At 18.6% G+C, this 18,081-nt stretch overlaps 3 protein-coding genes across 3 annotated transcripts in view; 2 read left to right on the top strand and 1 right to left on the bottom strand.

Moving 5' to 3' along the window:
- Nucleotides 1–209: 209 nt before the first annotated feature.
- Nucleotides 210–13,290, top strand: PF3D7_0922800 (conserved Plasmodium protein, unknown function; the record flags this gene model as incomplete). The annotated part of the gene is made up of 3 exons (XM_002808902.1): nucleotides 210–311; nucleotides 460–543; nucleotides 709–13,290. 3 exons carry the CDS (start codon nucleotides 210–212, stop codon nucleotides 13,288–13,290), a joined length of 12,768 nt encoding a protein of 4,255 aa, XP_002808948.1.
- A 989-nt stretch (nucleotides 13,291–14,279) lies between these two features.
- On the top strand, nucleotides 14,280–16,473 carry PF3D7_0922700 (pre-mRNA-splicing factor 18, putative; the record flags this gene model as incomplete). Its single annotated transcript, XM_001352062.1, has 10 exons — nucleotides 14,280–14,328; nucleotides 14,446–14,570; nucleotides 14,719–14,791; nucleotides 14,958–15,045; nucleotides 15,116–15,202; nucleotides 15,372–15,668; nucleotides 15,812–15,892; nucleotides 16,001–16,100; nucleotides 16,246–16,301; nucleotides 16,398–16,473. 10 exons carry the CDS (start codon nucleotides 14,280–14,282, stop codon nucleotides 16,471–16,473), a joined length of 1,032 nt encoding a protein of 343 aa, XP_001352098.1.
- Nucleotides 16,474–16,907: 434 nt separating this feature from the next.
- Nucleotides 16,908–18,081, bottom strand: part of PF3D7_0922600 (glutamine synthetase, putative) — a gene marked incomplete at both ends in the record, with an annotated part of 2,072 nt that continues 898 nt past the window's right edge. Inside the window, 2 exons of the mRNA XM_002808901.1 lie at nucleotides 16,908–17,006; nucleotides 17,139–18,081. The exon at nucleotides 17,139–18,081 is cut by the window's right edge and continues 586 nt beyond it. Coding sequence (XP_002808947.1) covers nucleotides 16,908–17,006; nucleotides 17,139–18,081 — 1,042 coding nt within the window. The remainder of the gene's footprint in view (nucleotides 17,007–17,138) is intronic.

The following is an 18,081-nucleotide window of genomic DNA, read 5'->3' as shown; positions in this document are numbered from 1 at the left end:
TATTTTATTTGTTTATTTATTTTTTTTTTATAGTATGTTATATAACAAAATATATGGATAAATAAATAAATAAATAGATATATGAACAAATAAATAAATATATAAATATATATATATATATAAACAAATAAATAAACAAATAAACAAATATATATCTATATATATATCAATTATTGGAACTTCAATTTTATTTATTTATTATTTTTAAAATGATAAGTATTCAAACAGTGCATAGTACAAATAAGATAAATTTTTTAATAAAAGGAAAATTTATTAAGAATAATGAAAAAGAAGTACTACTCGCAGCAAAGGTATAAATAAATACATACATATATATATATATATTTTGAAATGAAAAAGTATACTGAAATTTATAGACAAAACTATAAATGTAAATATAAATATATAAATGTATATATATATATATATGTTTTTATTTTTTTTTTTTTTTTTTTATAGGATTGCTATCTAGAGTTGCTGACAAGCAATTATGGAGAAAGCATATATGTACAGAATACTTTTTTAAAAATAATATTTTTACAAGTACGTTTATAATATATAAAATGTACTAGTTTAATTTTCATGTTGTACAAATAATTTTATCTTAATAATACCTACATTATATAACAACATATATATATATATATATATATATATACATATATATTTTATTTTATTTTATTTTATTTTATTTTTTTCCCCATATAGGTTGTCAAAAGTAAACACTTTGATCGTTTTATTGTGGTAGATGAAAAATTAAATGTTCGTATTTTAGAATATGATAATGGTTTTATAGAGTACTATTTTATCGATAATTTATTTGTAGAAAATTTAAAGTTATATAAAGAATATTTGAAAAGCACCAAGACAGAAAGTACGTGTTTTATAATAGAAGAAGATTACCACAAATATATTAATATATGTAATATTAATGATATCTTTTTTATATCTATTGAAAATATTTTATTTATTAGACAAGTACATCCAAATATATATTATAATAACTGTTTAAGTGATGTACATGAAAAGAATGATAGATCGAAATTTGAAGTTTTAAAAAATGATAATGAAAAAGATAAACTTATTATTAAACATCCCTTTTTTTTAAAAAATTATAAAAATGATTCTTCTTTACAATATGAACAGAATAATGACACAGATAAATTTGAAGTTAATAAAATAAATAGTTTTTCGTTATCTCATGATAAGAAGAAAACAATAAAACAAAAAAAAAATATGTTCTATGTAGAACCTAATAAATTGATGGAAGATAATTCATTTGTGGAATTCTGTAAAAATATAACATTTATAACGTATTTAGATAAGGATAAGAAAAAAAAAAAAAAAAAAAAAAAAAAATATATTTATAAGGATAATCATTATGATGATGTGAAAAATCATGTTGATACATTAAAATATGATAATATGTATAATGTGTATATGAATTTAAGGAATGAAAAAAATATCAATTTTTATAATGAGTTTGATGATAATTGTTTGAGCGTAAAAATCTGTTTCCTTGTAAATTATATAAAAAATAATATAAATTGTGGTGATCATTTTATAAAAGACGTTTTACTCGCTTGCGAAAAGGAAAAAGACGAAATGAAGATATTAACAAACAAATTGAAAAAAATGAAGATATTTAGAAAAGAAGAATTATGTTTATTAAAGCAATATGATAAAAAGAAATTTACACCTATCGATATGGTAAAAGAATATTTAAAAAAATATAAAACGAAAAATTTATTTAGTGATAAATACTTTAATAATATATCAGATAACAAAGATAATGTTATAAAAATGTGTGACATGTTTAATATGATAAGTAATTACTATTTTAAAAAATTTTATTTTAATAAGTATGATTATATATATATAACATATTTTAAAAATATATTTCTATATAATAAGAAAGGTTTTTTTGATTGTACTCAAGAAAGGAATTTATTATTTTTATTTCAAATATTTATAAGAATAAAATTATTGTTATTCTTTTTTATATCACTCTTCTATTCTAGTGCTAGAACATTATCTAATAATTTTGTATACATAATAAAAACCGAGCACAAACATTCGCAGATATTATATGAATTATCGCTTCATTTATACTTTTTTATTATTTTTGTGTATCATCTATTGAATTTCCTTTTTACAGAAAATAAGGAATATACGAATAATGAATACATAAATAATAAGCAATGTAGCATTTTAAAGGAACGCTTGAAAAAAAATGATTATAATAATTTAGAAGAATGTAAATGCACACCTGATTCGATTACCTCAAGAACAGATGTAATTAATAATATAAAGATAAATAATGTACAGAATGGTAATGTTATAATGTATAATAATATTTATTTTTTGGTAAATAAAAATTTATGTTATTTATTCGAAAATATGAGTAATCAGAATGATGAACAGGATGGTTCATATGAGCCTAATGAGATAAAGGAAGAAAGTTGTACGAAAAAAAAAAAAAATATAATAAATAATAATAATAATAATGAAAATAATAATAATCAAGATATTATCAGAAATAATATGACTTATTATTATTTACAACTTCATAATATGATATACTATATCTTAAATATGGTATCCATATCGATTAATATATTAGCTGACATTCATTTCGATTATTTTAAATTTCGTAAAAAAATATTGAAGGATTCATTTTTAAAAATGAAGAAAAGAAAAATAAAAAACAAGAACCATATTATAATTATTATTTCTAATAATAATAACGGTTCAAATGTATTATTTTTAAAATATAAAAATAAAGATATTACCAAAAAAAAAAATAAAAACGTAAAAAAAAATAAAAACGTAAAAAAAAATAAAAACTTAAAAAAAAATAAAAACTTAAAAAAAAATAAAAACTTAAAAAAAAATAAAGAGTCTGTTGTATATGGGTTACATAATTTATTAGTACCTATAGGTAAATTATCTTTACCACTAGAAATATGCAGGCTTGAGAAACTTACAAAGAATTCATTTCTGTTGTTTACAGAAAGAATTATATATATTTTCAACTTTTCATATAGTCATGATATAAAATTAACATTATTGAATTATCTAAATTGTTATAATAATGTATCGTATTTTATAAATACATTAAAGTTTAGCAAAATCGTTAAGATGGATAATAAAAATGAACAAATTATATATAAAGATGTTGATTGGTATATTCTATCGAAAGACCGTTCTATATGGAATAAAAATGAATTTTCAGAAAACTCATATGACATGAATATTGATAAGAACAGATTTAAAAAAAAAAATTATATGTGTCATTATAATTACTACAACAACTTTGAATGTATTAAACATTTTAAAAATATTCCTTATGTTGACAGTTTTTACACGTATATGTTTATTTATTATCACAAATTTAAACATTATCAAAGCATATGTAGATACTCCTATGTAAATTATAAAATTCATAACAGTTGCTTTTTTTATGACATGTCAAATAATTATGAACAATATAAAGATAAAAGTAAAGAGGGAATATGCATAAACGATGAAGACAAATGTTATCAAAATTGTGATATTATATCTGATGATATAAAGAGTAAAGAAAACAAAATATGTAATATATATTATAAAGAGGATAAAGATATTAGCAACAAATATGTTAATTTGTTTTTTGATAATTCAAAAAAAATAAAAAAGAAAAAAAAGGAAAAAAAGAAAAAAAAAAAAAATGATTCTTTTGTTGTATCTCTTAATATAAGCAAGGGGTTATTTGATGAAATATATCAAAATAAGAAACATCCCTTTCTAAAAAAAATAAAAGCCAAAAATGGTAATAAAAATAATAATGATGATAATAATAATAATGATGATAATAATAATAATGATAATAACAACAACAACAATAACAACAACAATAACAACAACAATAACAATAACAATAATAATAACAACAATAACAATAACAATAATAATAATAATAATAATTGTTGTAATTATATTTTTTGTGATTATCTTAAATACCATATTAAACGTAAGAAGAAAAAATCATATATCCATAAAAGAATCAATACATTTAATTATATAAATAATGAAAATGCTATCCAAAACCATAAATGTAAAGATATAAATAATGATAATTTTTCATTTATTAATAAATCATATAATAATAAAAACAGTTTCTCTGTTATATCATTAAATTCTAAGAAAAGGGAAAAGAAAAAAAAAGGACAGGGGATATTTAATACTTTTTCTGTTCTTAAACAATATCTAATTATAAATAGAAATATAAATGATATATATATAATTACGTTAATATATGATTATCTTAAGAAAAAGCTTGTAATAAATAAAGACGGTTTTCAAAATGTTTATAGTATGGATATAAGCAAATGTATAGATCAAATAATTTCAAGAAGTAATATAATATGTTGTATAAATCAAGAGAACAAAAAAAGAAGAAAAATTATAATGCAAGAGAAGGATTTAACAATAAATAGGTTTAATAATAATAATAATGATGATGATGATGATGATGAGAATAACACCAACAATAATAATAACAACAATAATAACAATAATAATAACAATAATAATAACAATAATAATAACAATAATAATAACAATAATAATAACAATAATAATAACAATAATAATAACAATAATAATAACAATAATAATAACAATAATAATAACAACAATAATAACAATAATAATAACAAGAGTAACAAAAATAATAATAAACAAATGCATATTATTAATACAGAAACAAAATTTTCTTCTAATAATTTTAAAAAGGATTATTTCGAAAAAGTAGAAGATATTCAAGTTTATTATCTTTTAACATTATATAAAAAAGAATGTGATGAATTGTACATGCTAAAATCGACCATATTTATTAATAAAAATATATATCATAACAGATTCAAATGTATCCATTATATTAAACATTTTTATCGTTTTAATAAATTAAAAAGTATAAAGGATTATAAATATAATTGTAATATTATTTCTTGTCCCATTTATGGAGATACTGAAAAAAGTAATTCATCTTTGTTTACTTTAAGAAATATAGAAAAAGAAAAAAAACTAAATGATTATTATAATGATAAATTATTTGATATAAAAAAATTGAAGAGAAATACCTCATACAAATTAATGATTCTTGATAAAGCTAATTGTACATATAATTTAAGTGTAGGATATAATATTTACTTAAGCGAAAAAAAAAAAAATATATATAATATAGATATTTGGAATAGTACATTTTTTTATCTTCATTTTAATGAAAATATTAATATTCTTTGTTTTTCTTCTTATTTAAAAACAACTTATATGTTAATTATGTATCATCATATATCTAAATATTGTGACATATGTATGAATTCATTTAACCTTTTGGATAAATCATATAAAAAGGTGTGTATGCATAAAAATTATGTAAAGAAAAATGAAGATAAATATGGTATAAGTAGATATATAGATGAGAAGTACATGATGGATAAAAATTATGATATAAGGAATGACAAATATATAAATCATTATTATAATGGTAATAATAATATTAACAATATGAAGAAGCCCACATTTTATATTTTAAATAATGAAGATATGGAAAGATATCATTTAATAAAAAGCCGCATTTTATTTACACAATGTATATATAATGAAGATAATAAGAATTATGTAATTTTAATATTAAATAGATATAGTATGATTATAAATGTGTATAATATAATAAAAAATTATGATGATGATAATAATAATGGCAATAATAATAACAACAACAATAATAATAATAATAATAATAATAATAATAATAATAATTGTATTCCCATCAAATTAGATGATACATTCGAAATAACCTTTGATAACAGCATAACATTTTATTATTACATAAAAGAATTCCTTTTATTATCGAATAGTAAAAATATGGTATTTTTATTTTATATTGATATAAAATATAATCGCTGTTCATTATTACACTATTTTCAATGTAATGATATAATATATTCTCTATATATGTTTACAAATTGTGATCAGAATTTAAGAAAAGATGATAACGATATTAATATAAACCCATATATATTAATATGTATTGGTATGAAGAGATTATGTAAGCTATTTATTTATTTTTTAAATATGACAAACATAAATTATATAAATAATATGTCTGATGATAAATGTGTAAATAATATTTCGGTTAATTCAAATAATAATAATAATAATAATAATAATAATCATCATCATCATAATAATAATAGTCATCATAATAATAATAATAATCATCATCATCATAATAATAATCATCATCATCATAATAATAATCATCATCATCATAATAATAATCATCATCATCATAATAATAATAGTAATAATATTTTTAATTATATTTATTATCCATGTCAAAAATATTATATTGAAAAATATATTCAAAATGATCAAGATATAACACATCCTGTATCATGTTTTCCAATTTTTAAAAAAGGAAATATAGAGAAAGAAAACAAATCATTTATAATTAATAAGATGTATAATTATAATATTGATACATTGAATGATGATATATTTATTACTGGTGTATGTAAATTAAATAATTTTCTTCTAGTTGGTTGTAATAATGGTAGTGTCAAAGTATATGATTTATTTCAGGATATTAATAAAAAAGGAAAACATAATTTTAAATCGAATCATTTATTATTGGATTCTTTTCTTTTCTACAAAACTCAGAGAACTATTATAAAAGTATATGACGAATTTGTTGTAGGAAATGCATGTGTTCTTTTTCTTAATATATTTAAACCTAGAAGACTTAATGTAAAGAATAAATGTGATATCCATCAAAGTAATAATATGTTGTATGACCATCAAGCAAAAAACTATAAAGAGAAACAAAAAAGGTTATATTTTAAAAAAAATTATTATGTTATATCAGCATGTGAAGATAAGTTATATCTTTTTCTATCTAGCAAAATTAAAAAAAACAACGTTTCTTACCAGAACAACAACAATAATAATAATATTAATGTTAGTAGTAGTAATCATATGAGAGGTGATTCTTTAAACAAAAACAAATATACATTATTTAATAAAATGAAAAATATTATGGATGAATTTTTTGTAAACACTTTTAATATAAAAAATAAAGAGAAAATCGAAGATTTAAAAGAAAGCAAAAAGAAAAACAAAAAGAAAAACAAAAAGAAAGAAAAAGTTCAAAAAGGAGAAGATCATAAAGATGAAGATCAAAAAGGAGAAGATCAAAAAGAAGTTCAAAAGGAAGAGAGTTATGTGGAAGATTACTTAGATATTCTGAATCACGAAGGGTTTAAGGAAAGGCCCATTAAAAATAAAAATATATTCCTTATGCAGTTAATATTTACGAAAAGAAGAAATAATCAAAATAATAAAATACATCATAGTGTACATAATTATAACCCCACGGAACAATCATCAACATGTGAAAAAATTAATTATTCAAATGTAAAATGTGATGAATATGAAAGGATAAATAGTGTTGTAGGAGAAATAAATGACAAACATAATAATAATAATAATAATAATAATAATATTTTTATTAATTATGATTATAATGATGATTATTTTTTTGATACCAATTTTTCTTATATGCCTAATAAAGTTATCAAGGCGCATCCAAATATTAACCCTAGAAACATTATTGTAATAAAAAATTATAATACAGAAGATAATATAATTTTTGACATTATCTTATGTATAAATAATAAATTATATTTTGGCATTATTAAAAAAAAAAAAGACATATTTAGTTATGAAGATGTGAATACTTTTAAAAATATGAACGTACAAAAATTTGTTAAATGTAACAATTTGACATATCCATTAAAATATTACCTAGAAAATTCATTCGTTTATGAAAAAGATAAAGAAAAAAAGAATACAAGGCAAACGGCTTTTAATATATATGATAAAGTTGTGGATAGGAACAAATCATTTGACAACATGGATATATATTACAATAATCAAATGAAAGACTCAAGACATAATACATTTCTTAGTAAACATATGAAGAAAACAAATTATATAGAAGATAGAAAGAAGCTTAGTATGAAAAAAAAAGTAGGATTCTATTGTAATAATAAAAATATGTATCTTAACATAAATCATAAAATAATAAAACCATATGAAAATAATGTCATTCCACATGTTTTAGAAATAAAATTGAATAAAAATTATATGATGCATGAATTATTTAATATATGTGATACCCAAAAAAAAGATGAAATAATTAATTGTGTAGAAAATATGTTAGAAGAAAATAAAATAAAATTAGATCATATCCATAATAAAATTAGTAAGAATTTTTGTAAGTTAAATTATGATTCTTTTGATGATGATAATGAATATTTAATATATATATATAATATATTATTTTTAAAGGATAATAATCTCTTTTATCAAAATAAACATATTTTATATCTTCTACGTAATCAATATAAGAATTTTAATAATTATATATATCCCCTTATATTTTTTAATATAATAAATAAAAAATATAACTTGAAATATTTCTTTCAAAATAATTTTATAAGAAATAATATATTTTTGCCATATAATATAAATGATACAAATTATCTTTCTAATCTTTCAGAAAATTTTATTGTAAATGTCAGAAAAGCATTGCGCACAATTTTTTATTACTTAAATTATAATAATAAAATAAATGATCAAAATGTTATGATGTTAAAATATTTTGTGCAATGTGCTTTAAATAATCATGAGATAAAAATAGAAGAAGATGAAAAAGAAGATGAAAAAGAAAAAGAGAAAAAAAAAGGAAATGAAAGAGAACAAACAAATTATAATACAAACGAACATTCTATTATAAATACAAAAGAAATATTACATATTTCTAATTACAATAACATATCCACCTTAGTAGATGGCAACGATAATATAAAAAATACAAAAAAAAAGAAAAAAGGTTTATTAGCAGATTATTCTTGTAGTATCAATAAAAAAAAGCAGAAAAAATCAAAAGAAAACTATTCCATTATGGATGAGAAGAATATCAGTATTTATGATGATAATATGATTAGTAAATCAAACCATGATATATATAATAACATCAATAATATTCATAATATGGTTAATCATGTCCATCATTCATATAATGATAAGAATATAAATGAATATAAGACAGATGTTCCATTGTATGACTCAAGTGTATCTAATGATAAGAAGAATAGAAATATATATATTTGGAAAAACGAAATAAACAAAATTGAACAAAATAAACAAAATGAACAAATTGAACAAATTGAACAGAATGAACAAAATGAACAAAATGAACAATATGAACAATATGAACAACATGAACAAAATAATGAAAACGCTATCTCCTTTTTTTTACATTACATTCCTCTTCTACTTAATAAAAAAAAAGACTTTTCAAGCAAACGTAATATGTGCTATTATGTTTTGGGTAGTGAAGCGGTAAGATGTGTATATAATAATGTTATAAAAGAAATGAATGGTTTTAATGATGATATGATGTATATGGATAATTATAATACATATGAAAAAAAAGACGAACATAATAAATATAATAAATGTAATGAATGTAATAAATATGATGAATGTTTAGAATATAATACAACATCAGAACTTAATAATAACCATATGTATCTTCAAAAGAGAGGCACCGATTCTAATTATGTTGTTGATGAAAATACACAAGGAAGAGATGAATCCTTAAATTTTTTACTTATTCATTTAAAAGGTAGCAAATATAATTTTAGTAATGTAACCGAATATATAAAAATTGTAAATCAAAAAAAAAAACAATATATAAATAATGATACTTCCATTTTAAAGAAAAAGATACCGCAACATGATTTTTATAATATATGTTACAAGAATGAATATATAACAAATAATTTTTCATACATGTATAATATAAATTTAGAGAGAAAAAAAAAATATATAAGAATTAATAAAAAACATATTGATAAGAAAAAATATTATTATTATTATCGAGGTAAAGATATTAAAGGACAACGAAAACGTCTTAAGCTTTATTTTTCAAAACCTGCATCATCTTACATTTTAAAAAATAAAGAGAAAAAGGAAAAAAGGAAAAATAACGAAACGTATGGTTGCTTATTCATATTTTTAAATAATATAAGTTATCATGTTAAATATTTAACTATTTGTAAGTTAAAAAAAAAAATTAATTGTAAACTAAATTTTTGTTCGGATGATTTTTTTTTTATACTCAAGTTTTCTTATAATTATGTATTTCTGTTAAATATTCAAAAAAAAAAAAATGTATGTTTTTGGATAAATATAAAACATATACATAAAAATATGATGATTCTCAAAATGTTAGACACAAGAAAATACAAAAATAAAAATAAAAATAACAAGGACAAGGACAAAGACAAAGACAATATCTGCTTTCAGTGTATACCGTTTAAAGATGTGAAGGATAATTATGTTCAAGCCTTTTCACCGTGTTATTATGAAGAAAGGAAAAAAGGCATTATGAAAGAAATAGGTAAGACACCATGTAATGTTGAGGATAATCACCATATTGTAGTTTTTAAAAATGTCAAGAGAGAAAATATAATGAAGATGTTTTATGAAAATAAGAATAATATAACTCCATTATATTATTTAAGTAAAAATATGAGAAATATTAAAGTGTTTATGAATAAGTATATTATATATACACAAGAAAATTATGTTATTTTATTAAAAATTACATTGTTTAAATATAAGAAAAAGAAAAAGAAAAATAAAAAAGAATGTAATAGGAGAATTAAATGTATAATTAATGAATATTTAAAAGTATTTAAAGGTGAAAATAATATAAATTTTTCGCAAAAAGAAGAAGAAAATGACAATAATAATAATAATAATGATGATAGTATAAAAATGTGTAATATATTTAACACTCTATTAAAAAATCAAAAAATTCTAAAAAAAAAAAAGAAACAAAAAAATAGTATGAGTGAAAAGGATTATTTACTAAGCCTTATGAAAAGTAAAAAATCTGCTTTAAGAAGGTTGGAAGGTTTGAACGACGAAGAAGAACAAGCAGAAGATGATAATTGGAATTATAATAATGAAGAAAGTGAAGACAATGAAGATAGTGTGAAGAGTGAGGATAGTGAGAATAGCAAATGTGAAGAAGAAAATACGGATGATTATATGCTTAATTTTGAACAAATATATAATAGTTATAATAATATTGAAACCACTTCATTTTTCTCAAAATTGTTTCATGGAACCGAATATTTTAATATTATGAACAAAAAAAAAAAAAAAAAAAAAAAGTACTGTTCAAGGTTGTCAAAGTATGTTTTTGAAAATCGTTTTAGTTATAAAGAAAAAGAATTTTTTTACAATTTAAAATATGAGGTTGTTGAATATTATAAATATGCTGAAAATAATGAATTTATTAATGATCTACAAGTATTTGAAAATAAAATATTAATAACAACATCAAAATATATTTCTGTATATATTTATAATGAACAACAAAATGAATTTTCTTTATTATGTTGTAATTTTTTATCAAATATTAATAATAATATATGTATAAATGAAAAATATAATAAATCATATATTTATCGAAATATGTTTGATTTTGTTAAAGTAATATCTAAGAAATATATGACATTATATAATATGATTAATAGTAAAAATTTAATATATATAGCTAGCTTAAAATTTATAAATAATATAAAATTTATTTTTGAAAATAAATTGTTTTATAATATTATGGGATATAATTTAAATATAAATAAAGATGAGAATATATTAGAAAGTGTGAGAAAATATCATAAATTTTATTCAAGTTATTTTGTAGTAGATAAAAAATATAATAATATATTTAACATATATTATACATGCTTAAAGGATAAAAATGAAAAGTTTAAAGAAGTCAAAGAGGAGGAACCTAATGTAGAAAATCAAAAGTATAATTATTTTTATGATGAAAATAGACACATAGAAATATGTTACGATTTGATGTTATTTTTTCAATTATTAATAATAGCAAAAGAGATAAATAAAAAAAATTATTATAATATAATGAATATAAAAAAATGGAAATCATATTTAAAAAAATATATATATAATAATACTGCTGAAAAAAATAATAAATATGACAAGCACAATAATAATAATAATAATAATAATCATATATTTGTAAAATATATTAACATTTTAAACATATTTATTGATCGAATATTTATATCATTAAATAAAAAATTTATTTTTTTCAAAAGTGTGTATAAAAATAAATCTATAAACGAATTTTTGCTGGAATTAAAATTTAAAGTATTTAATCGATTATTAAAATTAAATTCTTATGAATTCTCAGACGGAAAGAATGCCATAGATATATTAAATGATATATATGAACAAAAATGTAATAGAAATATGTCTTATTTTTTCCTTATGAATGTAATACGAGATCATTATGATAGTTTTAAATGTCAACCTTATAATATGAAATATTATGAGGAAAATATAAATAATAAAGAAAACATTATACATAAACAAAATAAAAGTAAAAATAAAAAAAAAGATTATCATAATATTCAAAATAATTTTAATGCAAATAATATAGATAATATATCTCATATATTCAAATATGAAAAATACATAAAGGATAATTTTCATAACAAAAATAATGAAATACAACAAGAGAATCCAACAAAAAGATTAAAAACATTTGAATATAATATGATACACAATATAAAATATATCAATAAATATCGTATGGATAATATATATAATTATAATGATATAATAAAAAATAATGTAAAAGATAAAGTTCATTATAAAATTGATTTTTATCATTTTATAGATAAGAATTCTTTTATGAATATAAAAAATCATAATATAAATAATTATAATATGAAATATAATAATATTAAATATCATAAGATTAAATATAATAATATTAAATATAATCATATGCAATATAATAACAAATTATTATTATCCAATTATCATCAATTTAATACAAATATAAATTCACTTTATTTCACATATTTACATTTTTTTATTTATATAACTAATCATCCATATATTTTTTTCCATATCAAAAAATATTTACATTTTCATAACCTATCTACAAATTTCATCAAAAATAAAATATATTATTTTAATATGGACCTCTTAAATATTATTTTTAATTTGGATAGCACAGCTTTGGAAGAATTAAAAAATATTTTAACATTCTTTCCTTCGAACCCATCTATTGACGAGATATATAAAGCAGTTTATTTGTTGTCTATGCCTTTTTGTAATACATAAAAAAAACGTCCTTTTGATTAAGTCAATATATATATATTATATATATGTATATTTATATATGTTTTTTTTTTTTTTTTTTTTTATGTCCTCATTAGTATATATAATTATTATTTATGAAAATATTTTGCATTCTATAAATTTATAATTTCATAAACAATACACAAATATATATTTAAATTTCCATTTTTTTTTTATTTTTTTTTTTTATTGTTATGTTTATAATATAATGAATATTTATGCTTCAATTTAATAATCCTTTATATATAAATTAACAAAAAAAAAAAAAAAAAGAGATTATATGAATACAATTCCTATATAGTGTGAAATATAATCATTGTTATATATTTTTTATATATTAATAATAACATTTTAATGTTAAAAAAGTATTACCGAATAATCATTATAAATACAAAAATTCTTTCCTTTATAATGGATAAAGAAAAAAACAAATTAGTCTTTAATTATATCTTAATATATATTTATTTATATATATATATTATATATATATAATATTATATATGCATATTTTCTTATTTTAATTTTTTTTTATTATATTTTATTTATATTATATTTTACCTTTTGGTATTTTCAATTAACTCCTTTTTTTTTTTTTTTTTTTTTTTTTTAATTTATTAATCTAATTAAATGTTCATATTTGTGAAAAATAAAATAGCCTTCTTTTCTTCTTATATATATCTATAGTGGATTTATAATTTTTTGTTTTTTAAGCAAGTTTTATATGAAGAACTTGAACTTTTCAAAAATATTAAAAGGATAATACAAATAAATCAATAAATGAATAAGAGTATATAAATCCTTTTTTATTTTTTTTTTTTTTTTTTTGTCTGGAGGACTAGTTCTTCTTGAATATATTTATGTTTTTAAAAAGATAGTATTATAAGTATATATATATATATATATATATATATAATAGATCTTTATATATTTTATATAATATTATGAGTTAAGAGGACAAATTCAACAAAGTCATGGACTCGCTGGATAGTTTTATAAAAAAGAAAAAAGAAGAAATAAAAGGTAAGATTAAATGAATATGAATATATATATATATATATATATATATAAATATATTTTATTTATTTATTATATTATATTATAAAAAAAATCCTATTTAATATTTTTTTTATGATATAGAAATTAAAGGAAACAAAAGATGGTTTAAACAAGCAGATTTGGAAAATCAAAAGAATAAGGAGATTAATAACTTTTATGAAAAAGAACTAAAAAAAAAGAAAATTGAAGAATATGAAAGATTAAAGGTAAAATAAAATGATAAAATATATGTAAAAACATTGTGTAGTACAAAATTTTGTGTTTCCATCATAATATATATTATTCATTATCTATGATAATAATATGATAACTTTTTTCTTTTTTTTTTTTTTTTTTATTATTATTTTCCTAAAGAAATTAAATGACACATTAGATGAAAAACATAAAAAAAATAATGCGGATGTAGAAAATGAGGAAACAAATATAGGTTAACATAAATATATGATTGTATTATAATATGAAAAAAATATTTTGTTTTTTTATGTTTAACATTTATATTACAATAAAGAATTTAATAGTACAATTATATCTTAAACATATAATGTTATTATCCTTTTTTTTTTTTTCTTTTTTTTTTTTTTTATGATTTATAGAAATAACATTAAGTAATAAACAAATTATTATGCTACTTCGTCAATTAAAAGAACCAATTAGATTATTTGGAGAAACAGACTTACAGAGGTATAAAAATATAAATATATACATATATATATATATATATATATATGTATATTTTTCTTTTTTTTTGTAGATATAATAGATTGAAGGAGTTAAAAATGAATAAAAATGAATTAAAAATTAATGAACAAAACATTTTTGGAGATGTTTTAAGAGGAAGGTTATTTAAATATTATTTATTTTATTTTCTTCTTTTATTATATTAATTCTACATGTACATGTCTGGTGGTTTTTTTTTTTTTTTTTTTTTTTTAAAATATTAAATGTTATAAATATATATATATATATATATATATATTTATGTATGTATATTTTTTTCTTTTTGATAGATTAAAGGAAGATTCACTAGATTTAATTGAAGATAACATAGAAGATGAAATTGAAAAAGGCTCAGATAAAAAAGATAAAAATAATTCAAACGTTTCCATAAGTGAAAAGGAAAATAATGAAAAAGGAAAAAAAATAGATAAAGAAAAAATAATACATGAATGGATAAAAAGAACTATGAAAGAATGGAATGAAGAAATTGAGAATATTGTAGACAGTAAAAAGAAAATAAAACAGGCCACATATTTACAAACACATAAAGATTTGAAGCCACTAGAAAAAAAATTAAAACAAAAAACGTAATCATTAATATATAAAAATAGGAAAATATATAATGTACATATAATTATTTACAGCAAAGCAATATATAATACATATATATATATATATATGATACTTTTTTTTTTTTTTTTTTTTTTTTTTTTTCTTTTTTCTCTTTTAGATTGGAATCTGATATCCTCGATAAAATATATAATATTGTGTCTTGTTGCCAAGAAAAAAATTTTAAAGCTGCTCATGACGCGTAAGGGAAAATATTTCACAATAAAAATATTTACGAAATTTTTTGTATATATATTATATATATATATTATATATATATATATATATATTTTTTTTTTTTTTTTTTTAGATATATGTTATTAGCCATCGGAAACGCTGCATGGCCAATGGGAGTTACGATGGTTGGTATTCATGAACGAGCAGGAAGATCAAAAATTTATGCATCAGAGGTAAAATGAAAAAATAACATAATTGTAATAATGTGTATATATTTGTGTAATATATTATATTATATTTTATGTATAATTTATAAAATATTCAACACATATATATATATATATATATATATATTTATTTATTTATTTATTTTTATAGGTTGCTCATATATTAAATGATGAAACAACTAGAAAATATATTCAAATGATTAAAAGGTAAAATGAATACATATAATTATATTACTACAAGTGTATACGCTATTTTATTATAATACATTTTTTTTTTTTTTTTTTTTTTTTTTTTTTTTAAAGGTTATTATCATTTTGTCAAAGAAAGTATTGCACAAACCCATCGGAAGCCGTTAATTTATCAACAATTCATATATGAATTTTAATTTTTTTAAATTATAAATATTATATATATATATATTTTTTTTTTTATTTGTTTATATTTTTTAAAAAAAAAACTTTAAAAAATAATATAAAATAATTTGTTCCAAACAAAAGTAAAATTATATATTTTGTATATTCATTTCATTGCATAAGCATACAAAACAAAAGGTAAAATAGTAAATGTGTTATATCTTTATAAAATGTTCTTTCAAAAATATACATATATATATATATATATATATATATGTGTAAGTATTCTTTACAAAATATAAATGTTATTACCAAAAAAAAAAAAAAAAAAAAAAAAAAAAATTAAAAAATCAGGAATATGTGAAAATATAAAATAATATATAAAAATTAAAGACACTATACATAAAATCATTGCTTAATGAAATATGTTAAAAACATTTTTCGTTAATAATAATCTACCTAACATTCATAATATAAGTGATAATCATAAGCGTTAACATATTTATTATATGCGTCAATTTCTTCCCTTTTGAACTTTATATATTCTTGTATCATTTCCTAATAGAAAAAAAAAAAAAAAAATATATATATAAACATAATATATATAAGGATAATATATACATATATATATAAACATATATATGTGCCTCATTTTCCATGGTAGTGTTTATTTTTTATTCTTTGACTCACCTCCGTGAAAATATTATTTACAGTTAAAAATGCGTGATCCTTTTCCAAAGCATCTAAACTTTCGACAAGAGAAAAAGATATACCTTGTGGTTCTTCACATTTAAAAAAGTTTTTAAATTCTGGAGATTCGTTAATTGTGTGTAAGGATTCATAACCTTCCAAGGCATGAGTAAGAATATTAAAATTTTCTGGGTGTTGTACATATTTCGAAAATATGCTTGAAATGTAGAAATGATTATCTTTACTTTCAAATGGAACCAGCGGTTGTTCTTTTGATTTAATACCATCATAACCTGCCAAAATGATAGCAGCCATAACTAGATGTGGTGAGTTAGCACAATCAGGTAATCTAAATTCAATTCTTTTTTCTGATGGATTACTGTAGTTAATCAAAGATAACCTGATAACAGCACTTCTTGAACCAAATGAATAAAATAATTTTTGACAAGTTTCAAAACCTGGTACTAATCTTTTATATGAATTCATGGTTGCGTTACAAAAGGCTTGTAAAGCTTTTGCATGTTTAACTATACCATACATAAAATAAAAAGATTCTTTTGATAAAAAGAAAGTAGAAGGATCATTATGATAGAATATATTTTTATTATTTTTCCATAAAGATATATTACAATGCAAACCATTTCCATTATCATTAACTAAAGGTTTAGGCATAAAAGTAGCTGTTCTGTTGAATGAGCTAACTGTTGTTTTAATAATTTGTTTTGTAATAAGTAAAAAATCAGCATTTGTTAGAGCATCAAAATATTTTAAAGAAATTTCATGTTGACTTGTTGAAACTTCATGATGATATCTTTGTACATTAATATTCATATCATTTAATGCTCTACATATTCTAAGTTTAATTATATTAGAAGTATCATATGGATCTGTAGTAAAATAACCGGATTTTTTCTTTACTTTTTTACTATCATCATTAATTAAA

This window comes from Plasmodium falciparum, assembly GCF_000002765.6.
Source record: "Plasmodium falciparum 3D7 genome assembly, chromosome: 9".
Classification (NCBI taxonomy): Eukaryota; Apicomplexa; class Aconoidasida; order Haemosporida; family Plasmodiidae; genus Plasmodium; species Plasmodium falciparum.
This window is presented reverse-complemented; position numbering and strand designations above follow the sequence as displayed.